This window comes from Zea mays, chromosome 9 (genome assembly GCF_902167145.1).
Source record: "Zea mays cultivar B73 chromosome 9, Zm-B73-REFERENCE-NAM-5.0, whole genome shotgun sequence".
In the NCBI taxonomy this organism is placed as follows: Eukaryota; Viridiplantae; Streptophyta; class Magnoliopsida; order Poales; family Poaceae; genus Zea; species Zea mays.
In genome coordinates, this window is record NC_050104.1 from 28,846,902 (window position 1) to 28,863,134 (window position 16,233).

Below are 16,233 nucleotides of genomic sequence, written 5' to 3' on the forward strand. Positions count from 1 at the left end.
AAAAAAGAAACAGCAAATGTTGCACCGGTTGGGCCGGCCTGCTGTTGGCCTTTCCCAACTCCTACGAACGGGCCACCTAGATAGGCCCAAACAAATAAACAGGCCCCGTCCGTGTGGTGCTTATTATTCGACTGAGGGCTTTTTTTTGCTCCCGTGACCTCTTTTAAGGCGTGTTTAGGAGCAAAGAAAGTAGATGGAAATAAAAGGAGTTAAAATCTCTTACTATTCAAAAATTAAATAGTCCGAAAAATAGCGAAGAATATCGGTTGTTTTACTGGAAGGAAAAATAAAAAAATCCGTTTTTTTAGCACATGGAGAGGGTATTTGTTTATTTATTAACAAATTAGTAGGAGCATACACCAAGAAGAAAAAAACCGACAAGTGTCACCGTACCACAAAAAAAAACACACACACAGGGGAGGGAGACGAGACGAGATCCAAAATTCCCTGGCGGTGGGCTGTGGGCTGTGGCTGGTAATAAAGCTCGCGCCACGGGAGCCACGCACGCGGACGCCGGCATATTCGCCAAACGCATCGCATCGGCCTCAGCCACCGGCGCGGCTGCCCTCCTCTTCTCCGTCGATCCGGAGAGGACTTTCTCTCGCCTGCTCGTCTCTCCCGCCCCCGCCGGCCGGCCGGTCCTCTTCCCGGCCCACTCCATTCCGATCGACCATGGCGGCTACCGCCCCCAACGGCAATCCCACTGTCAGGTACGGCTCCCGCCTCGTTCCATCATGCGATGAGAGTTAACTACCCCCCCCCCCCCCCCCCCCCCCCCCCCCGTCGCGTGAACAGAGCGCCATCCAATGACGCCACTTCGTTGCGGTTTTAGATTTACCACCCACTCGTTCCGAGCCTGTGCGTGGTCAATATGTGTGTGAGATGAATTACATACTGTTTCTGCTCTTCTTCTTCTGAAACCGTCGAGTTGCGTGACTACCATCGAGCGATGCACAGCCTGAGATTTATCGCGCGCGCACAAACACGCATACTCGTTCCAAGTTCCTGATCACCTGATGATTCAAATGATGGGCAATTGCCAATTGGGCATGATCTGCAGCTCCCTCGCGGCAACCGTTCCGGTCCAGGCGGTTCTGTTCGACATCGACGGGACCCTGTGCGACTCGGATCCCCTCCACCACGTCGCTTTCCAAGAGATGCTTCTCGAGGTACGGTGGAACGTCGCTTTTCCCTGTTTCACTTTTCTTTTTTTAAACCAACGAGCTGCCTGCGATGTGATGTGGTTTGATTTACGAAACCAAAATGGCTGGCATGGCATACGCAGATCGGGTACAACAATGGCGTGCCGATAGACGAGGAGTTCTTCATCAAGAACATCGCTGGGAGGAGTGACGTCGAAGCTGCCCAGAACCTGTTCCCGGACTGGGAGCTTGAGAAGGGGCTCAAATTCCTAGAGGACAAGGAAGCCAAATACAGGAGGTACGTACAAATGATAGCTGTGGTTTTCCTCAGTATTAGATCAACTGAAAGATTCAGAGAGTAAGCGTGTTGTCCATTGTTACAAGTTTACAACAGTAAACCCCTTTGCGTACCGTAGCACATACATAAATAACATCCATTTCAGCGCTATCACGCAAAAAAAAAACACCAACTTTTTGCTACTCAGAGAGATCGATTACTAGGTTGTGGAGAGTTCTGTCATTTCCTACAGCGCCCATTCGCTGCTGATTCTGCGGAATGTGATCCTTTCATAATCATTACAATACATTGCATTGCATTACAGAACTGATAGGTTCGTTATGACAACGTGCATGAGTGACTGAATGTTTCTAGTTGTTGGTTCTTTTTATTCAGTCTGGCAAAAGAGCGCTTGGTGCCTGTGAAAGGCCTCGCGAAGGTGGTCCAGTGGGTGAAAGACCACGGGTACAAGCGCGCGGCGGTGACCAACGCCCCCAGGATCAACGCGGAGCTGATGATCTCGCTCCTGGGCCTCTCGGACTTCTTCCAGGCCGTCATCGTCGGAGGCGAGTGCGAGCAGCCAAAGCCCGCGCCGTACCCTTACCTCAGGGCCCTCAAGGAGCTCCAGGTGTCCGCAGAGCACAGCTTCGTCTTCGAGGTAAAATCAAACGACCTTGTGACTGGGATTCTGTGATCTGATGGTTGTATTACAGGAGTAGTCACTGATAAAAGATGAGATTTCTTTTTGGGTTGGTGTAGGATTCTCCTGCTGGTATCCGGGCTGGCGTCGCGGCGGGGATGCCTGTCGTCGGTGTGGCGACGAGGAACCCGGAGAAGTCCTTGGTGGAAGCAGGAGCCGCGTTGCTCGTCAAGGACTACGAAGATCCTAAGCTCTGGGCAGCGCTTGAGGAGATGGACGGAGAGGAAGCTAAGCTGAAGAAGGCCAGCGAATGATCTGATATGACGATGAGCCATTGATTAGATTTATTGCAGATTAAATCTGCCTCCAGCATGATTCTGTTCCTAGTTATGCGCTGCGGAGAGAGCTCACCTCATCAGGGTATTTATGAGATTCTAGCTTCGTATATTGTTTTTCTTCTTCTTGATTGAACTGAGATCAAATAAGACAAAGCTGCTGTGCCTTGTTGTGTGCCATCTGTGTATGAACTTTTCGGTTCAGCCTCCAGCAGTCTTTAATCTGAAAGAAAGACGAGGTAGGAATTCTCTCCCTCAGGGAAGATGTGTGAAGAATGCACCGTGATGCTTGTTGCTTGTCGAATCCATGGACGTCATCCTTTTTGAGCTTCAGCTCTGCTACGCAAACCGTGTTGAAAGTGGTTTCGGGGGCTATGCAGCATGTTTTTTTTTTTTTGGTCGTCAGAGAGTTCAAAAAACAGCAAATAATTTGAACGCCGTTTGGAAAGGCAGCCACAGGTCAAAAGGAAGAAAAGGGTGGAGCTGCTGAGATGCTGCAGTGTGGTGTGGAACATGAGAATGTGAGAGACTACCACCAACCGCGCCAACTGAACCACGGAATCCTCACCAACTCTCCCTGCCTCTTCAGTCTTCTCCTTATAAAATGTGCAGGCAGCATCAGCACTCGAGCAGTGACCACAAGACCAAAAGAAGCCTCAGTTTTGGCATCCAGCAGCAACTGGCCATGGAAAGGTAATCATCCAGAGTATTTTCTGCATGATTTCACTCAGTTCTATTCCCCCATTCCCAGAGAGACAGAAACTGTCAAGATTTCGTTTCAATCCGACCAAAACTGTCAAGATTTCATTTCAATCCGAGCAAGTTCTCCGCAACCATGGCCGTCCCAGTTTAAAGTTTTATCTTCTTTCCCTGTGTGTGTGTGTGTGGTTGCTTTGCAGCAGTGGGATCGGCAGAGTGGCCCCACTGGAGGCCGTCCTCTTCGACATCGACGGCACCATGGCCATCTCCGACCCGTTCCACCACCGGGCCACCTCGGAGATGCTCCTCAAGGTGGGCTACAACAACGGCGTGCCCATCACGCCCGAGTTCGGCATGGCGAACATGGCCGGCCGGAGCAACGAGCAGATCGGCCGCTTCCTGTTCCCGGACTGGGACCAGCGCCGCCTCGACGCCTTCTTCGCCGAGAAGGAGGCGCTCTTCGCCAGGTACGCCGCCGAGGGGCTCCGGGAGATCGCCGGCCTCACGCCGCTCTGCCGCTGGGCCGCCGGCCGCGGGCTCAGGCGCGCCGCCGTCACCAACGCACCCAGGGCCAACGCCGAGCTCATGATCTCCATCCTCGGCCTCTCCGACTTTTTTTCCCTCGTCGTCACCGCCGAGGAGTGCGGCCGATCCAAGCCCTACCCTGACCCGTACCTCAGGGCGCTCGACCTGCTCGGCGTCTCGCCGGACCACGCGCTCGTGTTCGAGGACTCCACCACTGGCGTGCAGGCCGGCATTGCGGCAGGGATGCCGGTGGTTGCCATCGCCGAGGAAAGCAGAGAGGACAAGCTTCTCGCCGTCGGCGCAACGCTCGTCATCAGGGACTACGAAGACCCCAAGCTATGGGCGGCTTTGGACAAACTGGACACCACCAGGCCTCAAGCTGCTGCTGCTGAGACCAATGGAAAACTCACACAACTGTAGCTGAGGAACACAAGTGCTAGTAGCCAAAAACAATTTCTTGCAATATTCCACTTCCACGCATGATTCAATAACAACTCATTCGTGTATGTATGATGTATCTTGATGAGATGCATACAAAATTGCCTGTAGGCCAGTCTGTTACAGACAAATGAAAATGGAAACAAAACTGATCGCGATAACATGCAGATTTCTATTTGTATCTAAACTACTCTACCACAGGCTCTCACATGAGATTATAATGTGCTTCAGAAATGGGTAAAAGCTGGTGACGGTGCACACTCCTTGCAAACATGGTACAGACACCACATTTTTTTCACAAGGTTGTCCTCATATACACACTAACATGTGGACAGCTGGTGATGGATCAGTTTGACGAGTATCTCATTGACAACGCCTCATAATTCTTGATTTGCTGCAGCGAAGGAGAACAAAGATCAATGGGAGAAATAGGCTACACGGTAGCACAATGGCGAGCAGGAAAATTAGCACTAGCGTCAGGAAGTCATTTTGGCGTTTGCCCATACCTGTTCAGATACTGATGGCTTGATCTTCGATAGAGCACGTTCGAAGTGCGGCATCTCAATCAAGCTAGACGAACTCAGTGAGGATGTCCCCTTGTCACGGAATTCCAGTCTCTCTTCCAGTGCTGCCATGGCTGCTTCATTGACCTGACCAAATAAGCCCATTAGCTTGGTACAGATATCTTGGCGAATGCAGCTGGATTGAATTCATTGTGCAAACGCAAGCACTAGTGCTCCTTTTGGGCAACATAAACAACAACTGTTCAGTGGAATATCACAAATATTACCAGTGATGCTAGGTCGGCACCAGTGAGATTGTTGCACTCAGCACGACGACCAAGTGCATCCAAATCAACATCAGTCGAGATGGGCTTGCTACGAGCATGTGCCTTTAATATTGAAACTCTCTCGTCTGCACCAGGTAAAGGTACATAATGTTTCTTTCCAAATCTACCGGGACGTAAAACAGCATCATCTATCACATCAATCCTACATCAGAAAGTGCTACAGGTGTCAATGATATATTCAGGGGTAAACATGTACTACATAAGATGGTAGAATGTCAGCTGCTGAAGATTACCTGTTTGTAGCTCCTATCACATAGACACCTTGTCTTTGATCAGCACCATCAAGTTCTATAAGTAACTGTGGACAGAAGAATATGAGCAACACAGAACAGAAGAGCAATGCAAATGAGTGAAGAGGCAGGTGCACAATCTAGTAGAATGCTCAAACCTGATTTAAGAGACGTTCAACAACCCATCCTCCCTCTTTCCCTCTTTTTGTTGTCAAAGCATCAACCTGATACATCATATGGAAATAGAACTTGAACACCATAACGAGAGAAACAGCTCTCCAAACTGTGTTGCTTGTATTAAAAATGCATCAAACATAGCAGACTTGTTTGAAGCATTCGGTACAAGTTTTCCTTCACATAATGTACTACAGAGCAGGCTGCACGCAGTTTCTTACCTCATCAAAAAACAGGATGCATGGGGAGTTAGTCCGTGCACGAGTGAATATTTTCCTAACTTCCGATTCACTCTCCCCAACATACTTGTTCAATAGCTCAGGCCCCTAATGAACCAGAAATAGAAAATCTTAGAACTACTTTGTGTGGCTTTGAAAAACTGATGTAAAAAATGTGAAAATCTCAACATCAACCACCTTGATGTGAATAAAGTTAGCCCCTGCCTCATGTGCCACTGCTTTTGCTATTAGTGTTTTCCCGCAACCAGGAGGTCCAAACAGCAGGAAGCCAGCTTGCATATTCACTCCAAATACCTTGAAAAGCATGAAACAAAGAGGGCATGAAAACAATACTCAAATGCATAAATTACATACAAAAAGTTAACAGCCAAAGATAAATAAACAGTATGGATGTGTATTTACTTATGAGAAATATAATCAAGTGCTCTCAGTTTCTACGGTGTCATAAAATACAGAAGAATTGTAAAATAAACTTCTCTGGGGCAGTAAATTCAAGTCAGTGTTCACCTCATAGTCTTCGGGGTGCTTGATACAACGGATAATGCAGCGGTCGAACTCTTTTCTTAATGAATCAAGACCTCCAACATCATCCCATGTGACACCAGGGACAGAAGAAAACCCTTCTCTTCTCAAAGATGGCTGAACCATTTTTGCTGCTTCCTTCAGATAGTGAAGTGAAGGTTAATAAAAAAATGATACTACATGGATCTGATAAAAATCTAGCAAAGAATAGAACTAGGGGGAAAGGTGTGCCCATGATACACAGAGATGGCACAAAGAAAACAAATTGATTATGTTGTAAATTGTAGCAGCTTAGATGACACAAAATTATTAGTGAAAAATACAAAGGTTTTCGGGAAAATGGATCAAGGCATAATCCAAACCTAGCTTACACTGGGTGTAATTAACAGAGTTATTGCCTTATTGGACATGTGCTGTTCATAGAAAAGGTGCAAAACTTACCTCAAAGTCATTCATGGTAATATGTAGTTCGTCCACCTCACTTTCATCCCAAGGTTGTCTCCACCAGTCATGCTTGCTACTACCGTCCTGCTCAATGCAACACCGAGCCCTTCTTTCATCAATTATTCTCTTCATTGCTAGATTTCCTGCTTTATCCACTAATGCTTTCAAGTCAGCACCAACAAACCCTGGTGTTGCCCTAGCTATCTTGAACAAGTCAAATTCGCCTTCAAGTCGGAGATGCTGAGTAAGCATCTTCAGTATTTGTTTCCGTGCATTCTCATCTGGAACACCAAGTGATATCTCTCGGTCAAACCTGCCTGGCCTTCGCAGAGCTTGGTCCACAGCATCAGGCCTATTTGTGGCTCCAATGACAATAACATAACCAGGTTTCTTTTCAGATGATTCAGCTTCCAAATTGCTACTTCCCGATCCAATATTCTGGTGGAATTGATCCATGCATGTCATTAATTGAGTAACTATCCGCCGTTCCATCTCTCGTTGTAGATTCTCCCTCTTGGATGCAATCGCATCTATCTCATCAATAAATACAATCGAGGGGGCAGTCCGATAGGCCTTCTGAAACAAGCCCCTGATGTTTTCCTCAGATGCTCCTGCAAGAACATACATAGGCATGATGAGGTGAGCTTCCACAAGAATCCTGACAGAGAATTTGAATTTATCATTGTGTAGAAATGAATGTGCACATATATCTACAAAAGGAGAAAATATATCCTCCCATTTGTTGGCTAGGCCAATAAGTGTGGAAGCAAAGCTGGATCAATACCAGCTCTTTCAGAAATACATCCTCACATCTGACATTTTCAGCAGCTATTTAGTACTCTGATTTCAGAGTGGCTAAGCAGGTTTAACAATGGGTAGTTCCTTGTTACTAACAACATACTATTGGTAGCATTATTAGTTTTACAACATGTACTGATGGTATCTAATCATGCGAAGGGCACAGGCAACACATATTCAGAGTCAAACATGACTAGCAGCCTAAACTCGTTTGTCCAGATACTCTTATATGAGCAAAGCATGCTTTATCCCCGATTATTATGACGCCAGAAATCAGAGAACATACCAGACACCCCAGATACGACTTCCGGTGCGGAGATCTTATAGAACGGCACGCCAGTCTCATTAGCAATGGCATGGGCAAGGGTGGTCTTTCCGCAGCCGGGCGGCCCGTGCAGCAGCAGCCCCGCGACAGGCCTAACGCCAAGGCGATGCGGTATCTCCGGATGGCACATGGGCACGACCACCTCCATCATGAGTTCCTCGATCACCGCCTCCATCCCGCCGAGGTCGGCGAACCTGGGCCCCTTGTCCCCTCTGCCGAACCCTTCAGAAGCCGGGGCGGCCTCCGGCTTGGCATCGCCTCCGCCGCCGCCGTCGGCCGTGATGAGGCGGCGCGGTTTCTCCGCCGCGACCTCGATCTCCAGCTGCTGGCTCCGCTTGGGCGTCTGCGCGGCGTACTGGGAGCGGAGCATGGACTTGGTGACGTCGTAGGCGGGGGCTGGTGGCGACGGTCGGGCAGCGGCGTCAGAGACGGAGGTGGAGGAGGAGGTGGTGGCGTGGGCGTCGTGGTGGCCGCGGCGGCGGGAGGCGGAGGAGCCGTCGTCGGAGGAGTCAGAGGAGGATGGGGAGGGGATGGGGATGGAGGTGAGAGCGCGGCGGACGGAGGCGACGAAGGGGCCTTGCTTCTGGCGGCGGAACTCCGGGTGGTGGACGCGGAGGGCGTCGGCGACGTCTTCGGCGGAGGCGCCGGGACCGGCCAAGCCGCCGTTGAGTATGAGGCGGTGGAGCTTCCACTCGAAAGGCACCAGCTGAGATCGTCCGGGGCCGTTTCCGGCGTGGCGCGGGCGCTTCGCCATGGGCGCCGTGGTGCGGTGTCAGGACGACGGAGAGGAGAGAGGAGAGAGGAGAGAGGAGACAGAGGCGGAGGGGGCGGCGGCGGCCAGGCCAAAGGCAAACGCAAAGCCGAAGCTAAACCCTATAATCGCGCAGTCCCGCGGCCGCAGTGTCCAATCCAACGGCGGGCGGGCTTTGCTTCCACTCCCAGCCTAGTGTGTTCTGGCTGTTTGTGTTGCAAGGCCCAAAGAAAGCCCAAATGAATCTTGACCATTGCAAGGCCCAAAAGGCGGGGGACGATCGAAGACGGACAGAAGGAAGAAGAAGAAAGGGGATGATCGGATTCTAGTCTCGCCATGGTCTTGAATGGGGAGTCATGGTCAATCGACAATCAGATTATCCACACGGCGTTGGATGTGGCTCGGTCCTTGGAGGGGACCCACAGTGGCCGAGCTAAGCCAGTGCGTGTCCGGCGAGCGATGCAGCCGGAGCAGACGCCGTCGTCGCCACAGCATCTGACCGGCGACCGAGCTAGCAGAACCATTCATGAGCGACATGCATGAGCATTGGTCTCTAGCTCCCCTCATGACAGCGACGTACACGTGGATGCATGGTTGGCTCAACCTCTTTCTCAGCACTAGAATTTTCACAGCGACTTGAGAGAGAATTTCACAGCATTTCGATCGATCGATCAGCATACATTTTCTTGCGTTATATTGGTCAGTAGTATACATAGATTTAGGGGATATATAACCTAGCAGCACTAGAATACAAGCAGCAGTAAGAGCTCGAAGATCATATGCACTCGCTCTGTCACACACTCACACAGGCTTCTGCTTCTAGTTAATTATGTTCGTTCCTGCTCTGGCACACTGTACTTTGATGAACAATAAAGGGAAAAAAATCACACTTTCTCTTGCTGTTCTACCTCGGCCTGCACTGGCTTTGCCGAAGCAGCAGCAGCAGCAGCTTCCTCTCTCTTGCCCCACAGTACAAGGTAGAGCCCGAGAATAACCAGCACTGACCCCAGCACGCTGCAAGACGAAGAAGAACACCGCCGATCGAGCAGCAGTCAGCTAGAGAGAATGTTTATGAGCGAGAAGAGAATGGTGCGTGGACCGATGAGCAGCATTATTGCGCTGTGGCCTCGTCATCACCTTCCGAGGTAGAGAGGCTCGTGGAGGATGAAGAGATCGATGCCGGCGACGAAGATCTGGGCGAGCGGGCTGAAGGCGGCAGTGAACACGGGGCCTCTCTTCTCCACGCAGTAGGTGAGCAGCAGGTACCCAATGCCAGACGCCACTACACCCTGCACGCGCGCACCAGAAACGTTAGACACACGTTCTGCGTCCGCCATCTCGATGCTGTCTGCAGAGTGCTCTTCTTACACAGTACACCACCGTGGCGATCTCCACGGTCCCCCTGAGGGCCCACACGGCAAGGCTGGTCCTCTGGATCGACAGGGCCAGCGCCCCGGCCTGGACGAAGCTGAATAGCGACATGAACGCCGTGGCCGAGTACACGGCCGGGTACTTGCGGGTGAACTTCCGCTGCAGGAGCAGCCACAGCGCGAAGCCGACGACGTTGGCCAGCATGGAGACGGAGCCCAGCACCCACCGGACCGTGCCGTGCTCTCCGGCTTGTTGCCTGATGTGGCCGCCGCCGCTGGATGCTGGAGACGACGTGGCGGCGGTGGTGGTTTGTGTCAGTGCTGAACCCTTGTAGAAGGTGAGCATCATTGCGCCGCCGAGGGAGATGAGCGTCCCTGAGATCTTGGCGCTCCCCGACTTGCTCTTCACCTCCAGTGCTTCGAACCTGGTGAAGCTGGGTACTGTGAGGAGTGTGTGAGCCAGCCTACAGAATTAGTTAAGCGTGGTCCTAAATTAAACAATCACGGGCGTGATGGGTTGCGCTATAATGTGCTCAGGCTCAGCTGGGGACCGTACGTCAGCTGTGTAGCACGTGCTTAATTTGCACTGGTGGTGGCCATTCTAAAATTAACCAGCTAAACTTTCGCTGTTGGGAACAAAGTTGAAGTTTCAGCATTTGCTTTTTTGGTCTGGGGCCCATTTTGAAATCAGCTCGTTTCTTTATCCATGGGAGTTTGTTGAAGCTTCCTTTCTTTTCTTAGGTGCCATGTTTAGGATGTAGCACTAGTTGATTTCCATGTAAGGTGCCATAGGCCATAGTGTTGGAGTATAATATAAGTGAATTGTCCACTTTTTTCTATCAGCTTAAGCTTTTGGGTTGAATTGGTTGGTGCATGCAACTTAATATGGTATCAGAACCAGAGGTCACGAGTTCGAATTCTGGTTAGCGCAATTAAAATAAAATAATTATTGGTCGCTCCTATTCCACGTCTGAGACCCAAGAGAGACTCGACGTGAGGGAGAGTGTTGGAGTATATATCAGCTTTAAGCTTTTGGGTTAAATTGATTGGTACATGCAACTTAATACATAGCGGTGATCGATAGCCACTGTATCTTATTATTATTATTATTATTATTATTATTATTATTATTATTATTATTATTATTATTATTATTATTATTAGTGCCAATAATAGCACTCTACTACTTTGCAGTCAATTATTTTTATGCCATGGGGTTTTATAATAGAAATATATACTGTAAGTTTACGGCCTAGACATTTCGACAGAGGGAGAGTCAGAGAGAGATGGAGGGAGAGTCAGAGAGATGGAGAGAGAGAGAGAGGAGAAATCATGTAAATCTGCTGAAAAAGAAGGAGGAGGAGGATGGGTACCTGAAAGCAAGTGATATCAGGAAAGTAACCACTGGAAGCATATTTCCGAACGTTGCAGCGAATGTTGCCGTCGTGTAATCCAATCCGACAAACAGTGTGTACTGAAGCAGCACCGGCCTGCAGCAGGCAAACAAGAAGCAGTGAAAGGAACAATTTAGACAACGAAGAAGAACCAGCTGATGAATCGTTAAAAGCAAGCAGTGTCTACGCGGTCGATTGACGAGTGGAGTCGGTGTTTAATTACCCAAGAATTCCACTGAGAAACATGTACACGAAGATCTCGGAAGTGAACTTCGGTCTCATCCTCCTGCAGGGGGGTGAAGAAGAAAAAGAAGCAATGGCCGTCAACTTATATATATAGCCATGCATGCATATGCATGAAACGACCAGCTATAGCAACTAACTGTTCATATTTTTCTCATTGGAATGGATTTGCACGCCTTTTTTGGCACCACAGCACACCACCAACAGCACCCTCGTACCTTTCCTTGAAGTAGGCGATGGGTCCAAGGAACAGTGTGGCCACCATCTGGCGGAAAGTGATGAGGACCAGCCTGTTCATGCCCAGGCTCAGTGCCTGCTTGATCAGCGCCGTCATGACGGCGATCACGACGTTGGTGGCCACCATTGCCGCCGTCGGCGCCCACTGCTCCATGCGCCCTGCGCTGATCATCCACATCTCAATGCAAGCAGCAACAGCCAGCAGCTGCTAGCAGTAGCAGATGGATGGATATGGATGGAGCCCTCTCGCTATATAGCTAGCTAGCTAGCTGTTCGATCGATCTGCTGGGACTCTTGGCGGCTTTAATTTGTGTGATGAGCAGTTCCCTTCTGGATATGGCACGGCTTTATAGTGGCGCTCGAGAGGTGCTGGGGTGATGCACGTACTACATACATGGCATCTGAAAGCATCGATCTCGATCGGCTTCGTTTCGTTTTCGTAACACGTAGTAGTACGTGATCAAGGAATCAGCAGGTATAGCTAGCTATACGACACATGATTAATTAGAAGCCATTGGCTGCCTGGGTAGTAGCTACTAGCTGCTGTCCTGCTGATGCTTACGGCCGGACAACACTGTTTGCTTTAATTTGCTGACCCTGGCCTGATGAGAATATTATATCTGCAATCTGGAAGATGTGCATGTTTGATGCATGACGAGCAAATTGTGCAGCTAGCTAGCCAAGCGAACAGAATATGAAGAATACCCAGCTCTCTCGTGGATCGAAGAACATTTAAAAGCAGCTCATGCATCTTTTCTAATCAGTTTTGGCAAGCAGGCTGGGTCGTCGTCGTTAGGTTTGATTAGATGTCCGTCGCTCCCTCCTCCGATCCGTCCGGGGCATGCATGCGTCAATCGCTTCTACTGTAGGGGCATTGGATGCTGCCTTTGACGAGCACTCGGCCTCTATTTAGGGCCATGTTTAAGAACATGCATCATGTTTTTTTTCATATCTCTCTCTCTCTCTCTCTGAGCTGAGAACGAACGAAATAAAGAACTAAAATCCAATGCAATTCCCACTGTCTCTGCTTTCATTGGCATGCGCTGCTTTAGGTCCACATCAAAATCCGGAGCATCGATTCTCGCTCGCGCGCGGCCGCCCGCCCTCATAGGAGAATGGCGAATTTGGGGGTACTACAAGACAGCCGCCGTCGATCTGTGCGTCAAGAACATTTCTCCCTCTTTTTTTCTTCCTCTCCCACCCAACCCAATGCAATTCCGTGTTCAATGTGCCAGAACAACAAAAAAAAAACAGAGAGATATATTCTGACGTGTAGAATTGCATGCATGGTACGGTTAGGCACGCTAATTAATAGGAAGATTGTATACGAATGCTTCTTGTAGAACACAAGTAGTACACTTCCGTATCTCTTTTTTTATTATTATGGGGTCATAAAGTATATATATATATATATATATATATATATATATATATATATATATATATATGTTTCTTTTTAGAGAGAACACTTATAAATTGATACTGATTTTGAATTCAGAACAAATACTATATATACTAGCAGAGTTATATATTAAACAAATACTATATATATATATATATATATATATATATATATATATATATATATATATATATATATATATATATATATATATATATATATATATATATATATCTGTCAAGTATAGATCATCACACATTCCGAAGAACTGTATCTTTAATTTGGTCCTAATCCATATATATATGAGAGTGGTCTGGTCCTCATGATCTGACTTGCTTCTCTTTGTCCTCCTCCTCCTCATCTTCTTTCTCTCCATCTTCCTCTTCCTTGGCAGCCGCTGATGATGAGGCATCCCTCTTCTTTCCCCACAGCAGAATATAGAGGCCCAGGATCAAGAGTATGGATCCCAGAACACTGCATGCATGCATCAACAGCACAGAAAAGTGACGCAATTTGGTCCATCCATTGCAATTCCAGAGACACAGCTAGCTGCATGCTATACCTCTATCTTCTGAGTGTGTGTGTGTGTGTGGCATGGCCTGCTGGATGGAGGCCATCCATCCATTTTGCTAGCCAGCAGCTAGCTTCACAATATATTCTACAGCTGGTGATAAGGATGCTGAGTGATGTGGTATAGTAAAAGCAGCTAGCTAGCTTACCTCCCGAGATAGAGATTCTCATGGAGAAAGAAGAAGTCGACCATGGCGACCATGATCTGGATGACAGGGATGAAGGCTGACGTGAACACCGGCCCTCGCTTCTCCACGCACCACGTCATCAGCACGTAGCCCACTCCGGACCCCATGATTCCCTGAATCCAAGTTGCGATCAAAGAACAGATACACATGAATGAGAATTCATCTTACTGTAATTCTTTTTTTCTTCTCTAAATTTATATATAAGGTAGTGATCAGCTTACTGTATATAAGACCGTGACGATCTCTATCGGCCTTGTGAGAAGCCACACCGACGCTCGCCTCTGAATGGCCGCCGTGAGGGCCCCTCCCTGCATCGAGCTGATGAGGAACATGTAGGCCGTGCTGGAGTAGAGCGCCGGGTACTTCTTGGTCAGCCTGGACTGCAGCAGGAGCCAGAAGGAGAAGCACAGGCAGTTGGCGAGCAATGCCAGGGTGCCCAGCGTCCAGCTCTTCCTGTCAGACGGCGATGCTGCTGCTGCTCCGAGGCTGTGATCCTCCGGGCTCGCTTCTCCAGCTTGGTGGTGCGTCAGTGAGACGCCCTTGTAGAGGGTGAGGAGCATGACGCCGGCGAACGACGTCAGCGTCCCGGCGATCTTCGCTGCTCCTGCCTTGTTCTTCATGCTCAGTGACTCCACCCTGGCCGATGAAGGGAAGCAGAGAGGGCCGGGTTTCAGACAGTCTCATTAGCTGCCGGGATCGGGATCCGAGGGAGACCGGAAAGAAGGCACCACCCCACACCTTAGCAAGACTGCAATGAGGAAAGTGAGCACAGGAGCCACGTTGGTGAAAGTTATGGCGAACGTCGCGGTGGTGTACTGCAGCCCGTAGAAGAAGGTGTACTGGGAGAGAGCGGCGCTGGGGCACAAAAAAAGAAGAAGGAATAGTGGTGAATCATTCAGACGACGACAGAATTGTTCTGTATCTCGCTGCTCATCATCGCCATACGTACGTACGTACCCAAACGCTGCGCTGAAGAAGAGGTAGACTAGGATCTCCAGTGTCAGCTTAGGCCTCGTGCTCCTGCATATGAAAAAGACAAAATTTACCAGCATTATATATGTGACCACCACACTACAACAGCCTAGCTACTAGCTTGGGTTCTGAATCATCGATCTGAACTTCGGCCATCCACTTCACTGAGAAGACGACGTCACGCATGCATTTCTTTCTGCACCGTACGACGGCGTATATATACCGCTCTCTGAAGTAGGCGATCGGCGCGAGGAAGACGGTGGCCACGAGCTGCCGCAGCGTGATAAGCACCAGGCGGTCCAGCCCCTCCTGCAGCGCCTTCTTGATCAGGGCCGTCGTCACGGCGGAGATGAGGTCGAAGATGAGCATCGCCATCACCGGCTTCCACTCGCCGATGCGCGCCGCCATCCCCGACATTGCTAGCTGCTTCGCTTCGCTTCGCTTCACCTGAATTTGCCATAACAATGCTCCGGCAATGGACTATTTGTAGGCCCTTTACTTGCTTCATTCGTAGTGCTCTCCTGATAAAAAAAGGAGATGTGACAGCATATGTGTATTAGTTACCCTTTACCCACAAACAAAAAGGCGTTAAAATAAAAGGCTCTAATGATAATGATCGATGACTTGGCGAAATACATATAAATATGTGTGCGTGTTTATGTTCAACCACCGGTAATAAGAGCACATATGAGACATCCAGAATCAATTCAAATCAGTCGTGTAAATGAATAAGATAATGTCAAAGTGAAGAATCCAGGAACAGGGAGTCCATCTCCATTTATATAATCCTACTAGTGCGGAAAGGATCTAGTTTCTGTTAAAAACTTCTTTGGTCCTGATTTCCCAACTGGAACTTTCTATTTCGAACTAAAGGCCTCGCATTTTAGTCTCTCGTGTCAGCTAATCGAGATTAATGGAGACATTTGGTACCGGTTGGTAATAATAATCAGGACTAAAGGGGACTCTAGCTAGCGGACGTCTCATGCAGCCCCTGTCCTATGATTTTGAGGACCCCATGCGAATTTATAATGGTGGACCCTCTAGACTATATAAAAAATTCTATGATATACAGTAGAACAAATTAGTACTTTATATGTAAATGATGATGTGCATTAAAATTGGTTTTTAAAATATTTAAGACGCTAGATAATATACATCGGTGCAGATTAGCACTTTGCAAGTTGAGAAATAAGAACGACGGCCGCAAAATAATATGAATCCTGATTGCTCGACCGTGCGTGCCTGGAGAATAAAACAGTGGCGCCCAGCGCCCTAGAATCCTGGAGGGTTGGATTGGCGAGATGGCGAACGATGATCACGTGGAGGGTATGGTCGCACAGACGGGCGACGACATGAGCGTGATGACCGGGCAGTGGGCAACATGTGTCGCGTGGTCCATGTGCCCAGTCCTACCGGCTTTTTAGCTACCTATATTATTTTACTACTAGTATATAGCCCGTGCTAATGC

The 16,233-nt window shown here is 48.9% G+C and overlaps 5 protein-coding genes across 6 annotated transcripts; 2 read left to right on the forward strand and 3 right to left on the reverse strand.

The window, feature by feature from the left end:
• The first annotated feature begins 424 nt into the window (after nucleotides 1-424).
• On the forward strand, nucleotides 425-2,573 carry LOC100282116 (uncharacterized). Its single transcript, NM_001155029.2, has 5 exons — nucleotides 425-710; nucleotides 1,061-1,169; nucleotides 1,286-1,440; nucleotides 1,816-2,077; nucleotides 2,179-2,573. Exons 1-5 carry the CDS (start codon nucleotides 673-675, stop codon nucleotides 2,371-2,373), a joined length of 759 nt encoding a protein of 252 aa, NP_001148501.2. The 5' UTR covers nucleotides 425-672; the 3' UTR covers nucleotides 2,374-2,573.
• A 468-nt stretch (nucleotides 2,574-3,041) lies between these two features.
• LOC100191686 (uncharacterized) lies at nucleotides 3,042-4,287 on the forward strand. The gene is made up of 2 exons (NM_001137115.1): nucleotides 3,042-3,087; nucleotides 3,294-4,287. The coding sequence occupies exons 1-2, from the start codon at nucleotides 3,080-3,082 to the stop codon at nucleotides 4,036-4,038; spliced, it is 753 nt and encodes a 250-aa protein (NP_001130587.1). The 5' UTR covers nucleotides 3,042-3,079; the 3' UTR covers nucleotides 4,039-4,287.
• LOC100279266 (uncharacterized) lies at nucleotides 4,101-8,503 on the reverse strand. The gene is made up of 10 exons (NM_001360954.1): nucleotides 7,600-8,503; nucleotides 6,513-7,126; nucleotides 6,057-6,209; nucleotides 5,727-5,843; nucleotides 5,532-5,636; nucleotides 5,295-5,360; nucleotides 5,140-5,204; nucleotides 4,847-5,048; nucleotides 4,563-4,706; nucleotides 4,101-4,450 (listed from the first exon to the last, which is right to left on the reverse strand). The coding sequence occupies exons 1-10, from the start codon at nucleotides 8,390-8,392 to the stop codon at nucleotides 4,403-4,405; spliced, it is 2,307 nt and encodes a 768-aa protein (NP_001347883.1). The 5' UTR covers nucleotides 8,393-8,503; the 3' UTR covers nucleotides 4,101-4,402.
• A 522-nt stretch (nucleotides 8,504-9,025) lies between these two features.
• Nucleotides 9,026-12,032, reverse strand: LOC100501625 (uncharacterized). Of its 2 annotated transcripts, none has more exons than XM_008660745.4 (6): nucleotides 11,615-12,032; nucleotides 11,377-11,439; nucleotides 11,133-11,249; nucleotides 9,758-10,200; nucleotides 9,527-9,678; nucleotides 9,026-9,403 (listed from the first exon to the last, which is right to left on the reverse strand). In XM_008660745.4, exons 1-6 carry the CDS (start codon nucleotides 11,809-11,811, stop codon nucleotides 9,209-9,211), a joined length of 1,167 nt encoding a protein of 388 aa, XP_008658967.1. In that variant the 5' UTR covers nucleotides 11,812-12,032; the 3' UTR covers nucleotides 9,026-9,208. The 2 variants fall into 2 exon arrangements, with proteins under 2 accessions (XP_008658967.1, NP_001183237.1); NM_001196308.1 differs by having other exon boundaries at nucleotides 9,050-9,403; nucleotides 9,758-10,184; nucleotides 11,615-11,935.
• Nucleotides 12,033-13,286: 1,254 nt separating this feature from the next.
• Nucleotides 13,287-15,205, reverse strand: LOC100193350 (uncharacterized). The gene is made up of 6 exons (NM_001367024.1): nucleotides 14,989-15,205; nucleotides 14,751-14,813; nucleotides 14,532-14,648; nucleotides 14,015-14,429; nucleotides 13,755-13,906; nucleotides 13,287-13,509 (listed from the first exon to the last, which is right to left on the reverse strand). The coding sequence occupies exons 1-6, from the start codon at nucleotides 15,180-15,182 to the stop codon at nucleotides 13,356-13,358; spliced, it is 1,095 nt and encodes a 364-aa protein (NP_001353953.1). The 5' UTR covers nucleotides 15,183-15,205; the 3' UTR covers nucleotides 13,287-13,355.
• Between the last annotated feature and the right edge of the window lie 1,028 nt (nucleotides 15,206-16,233).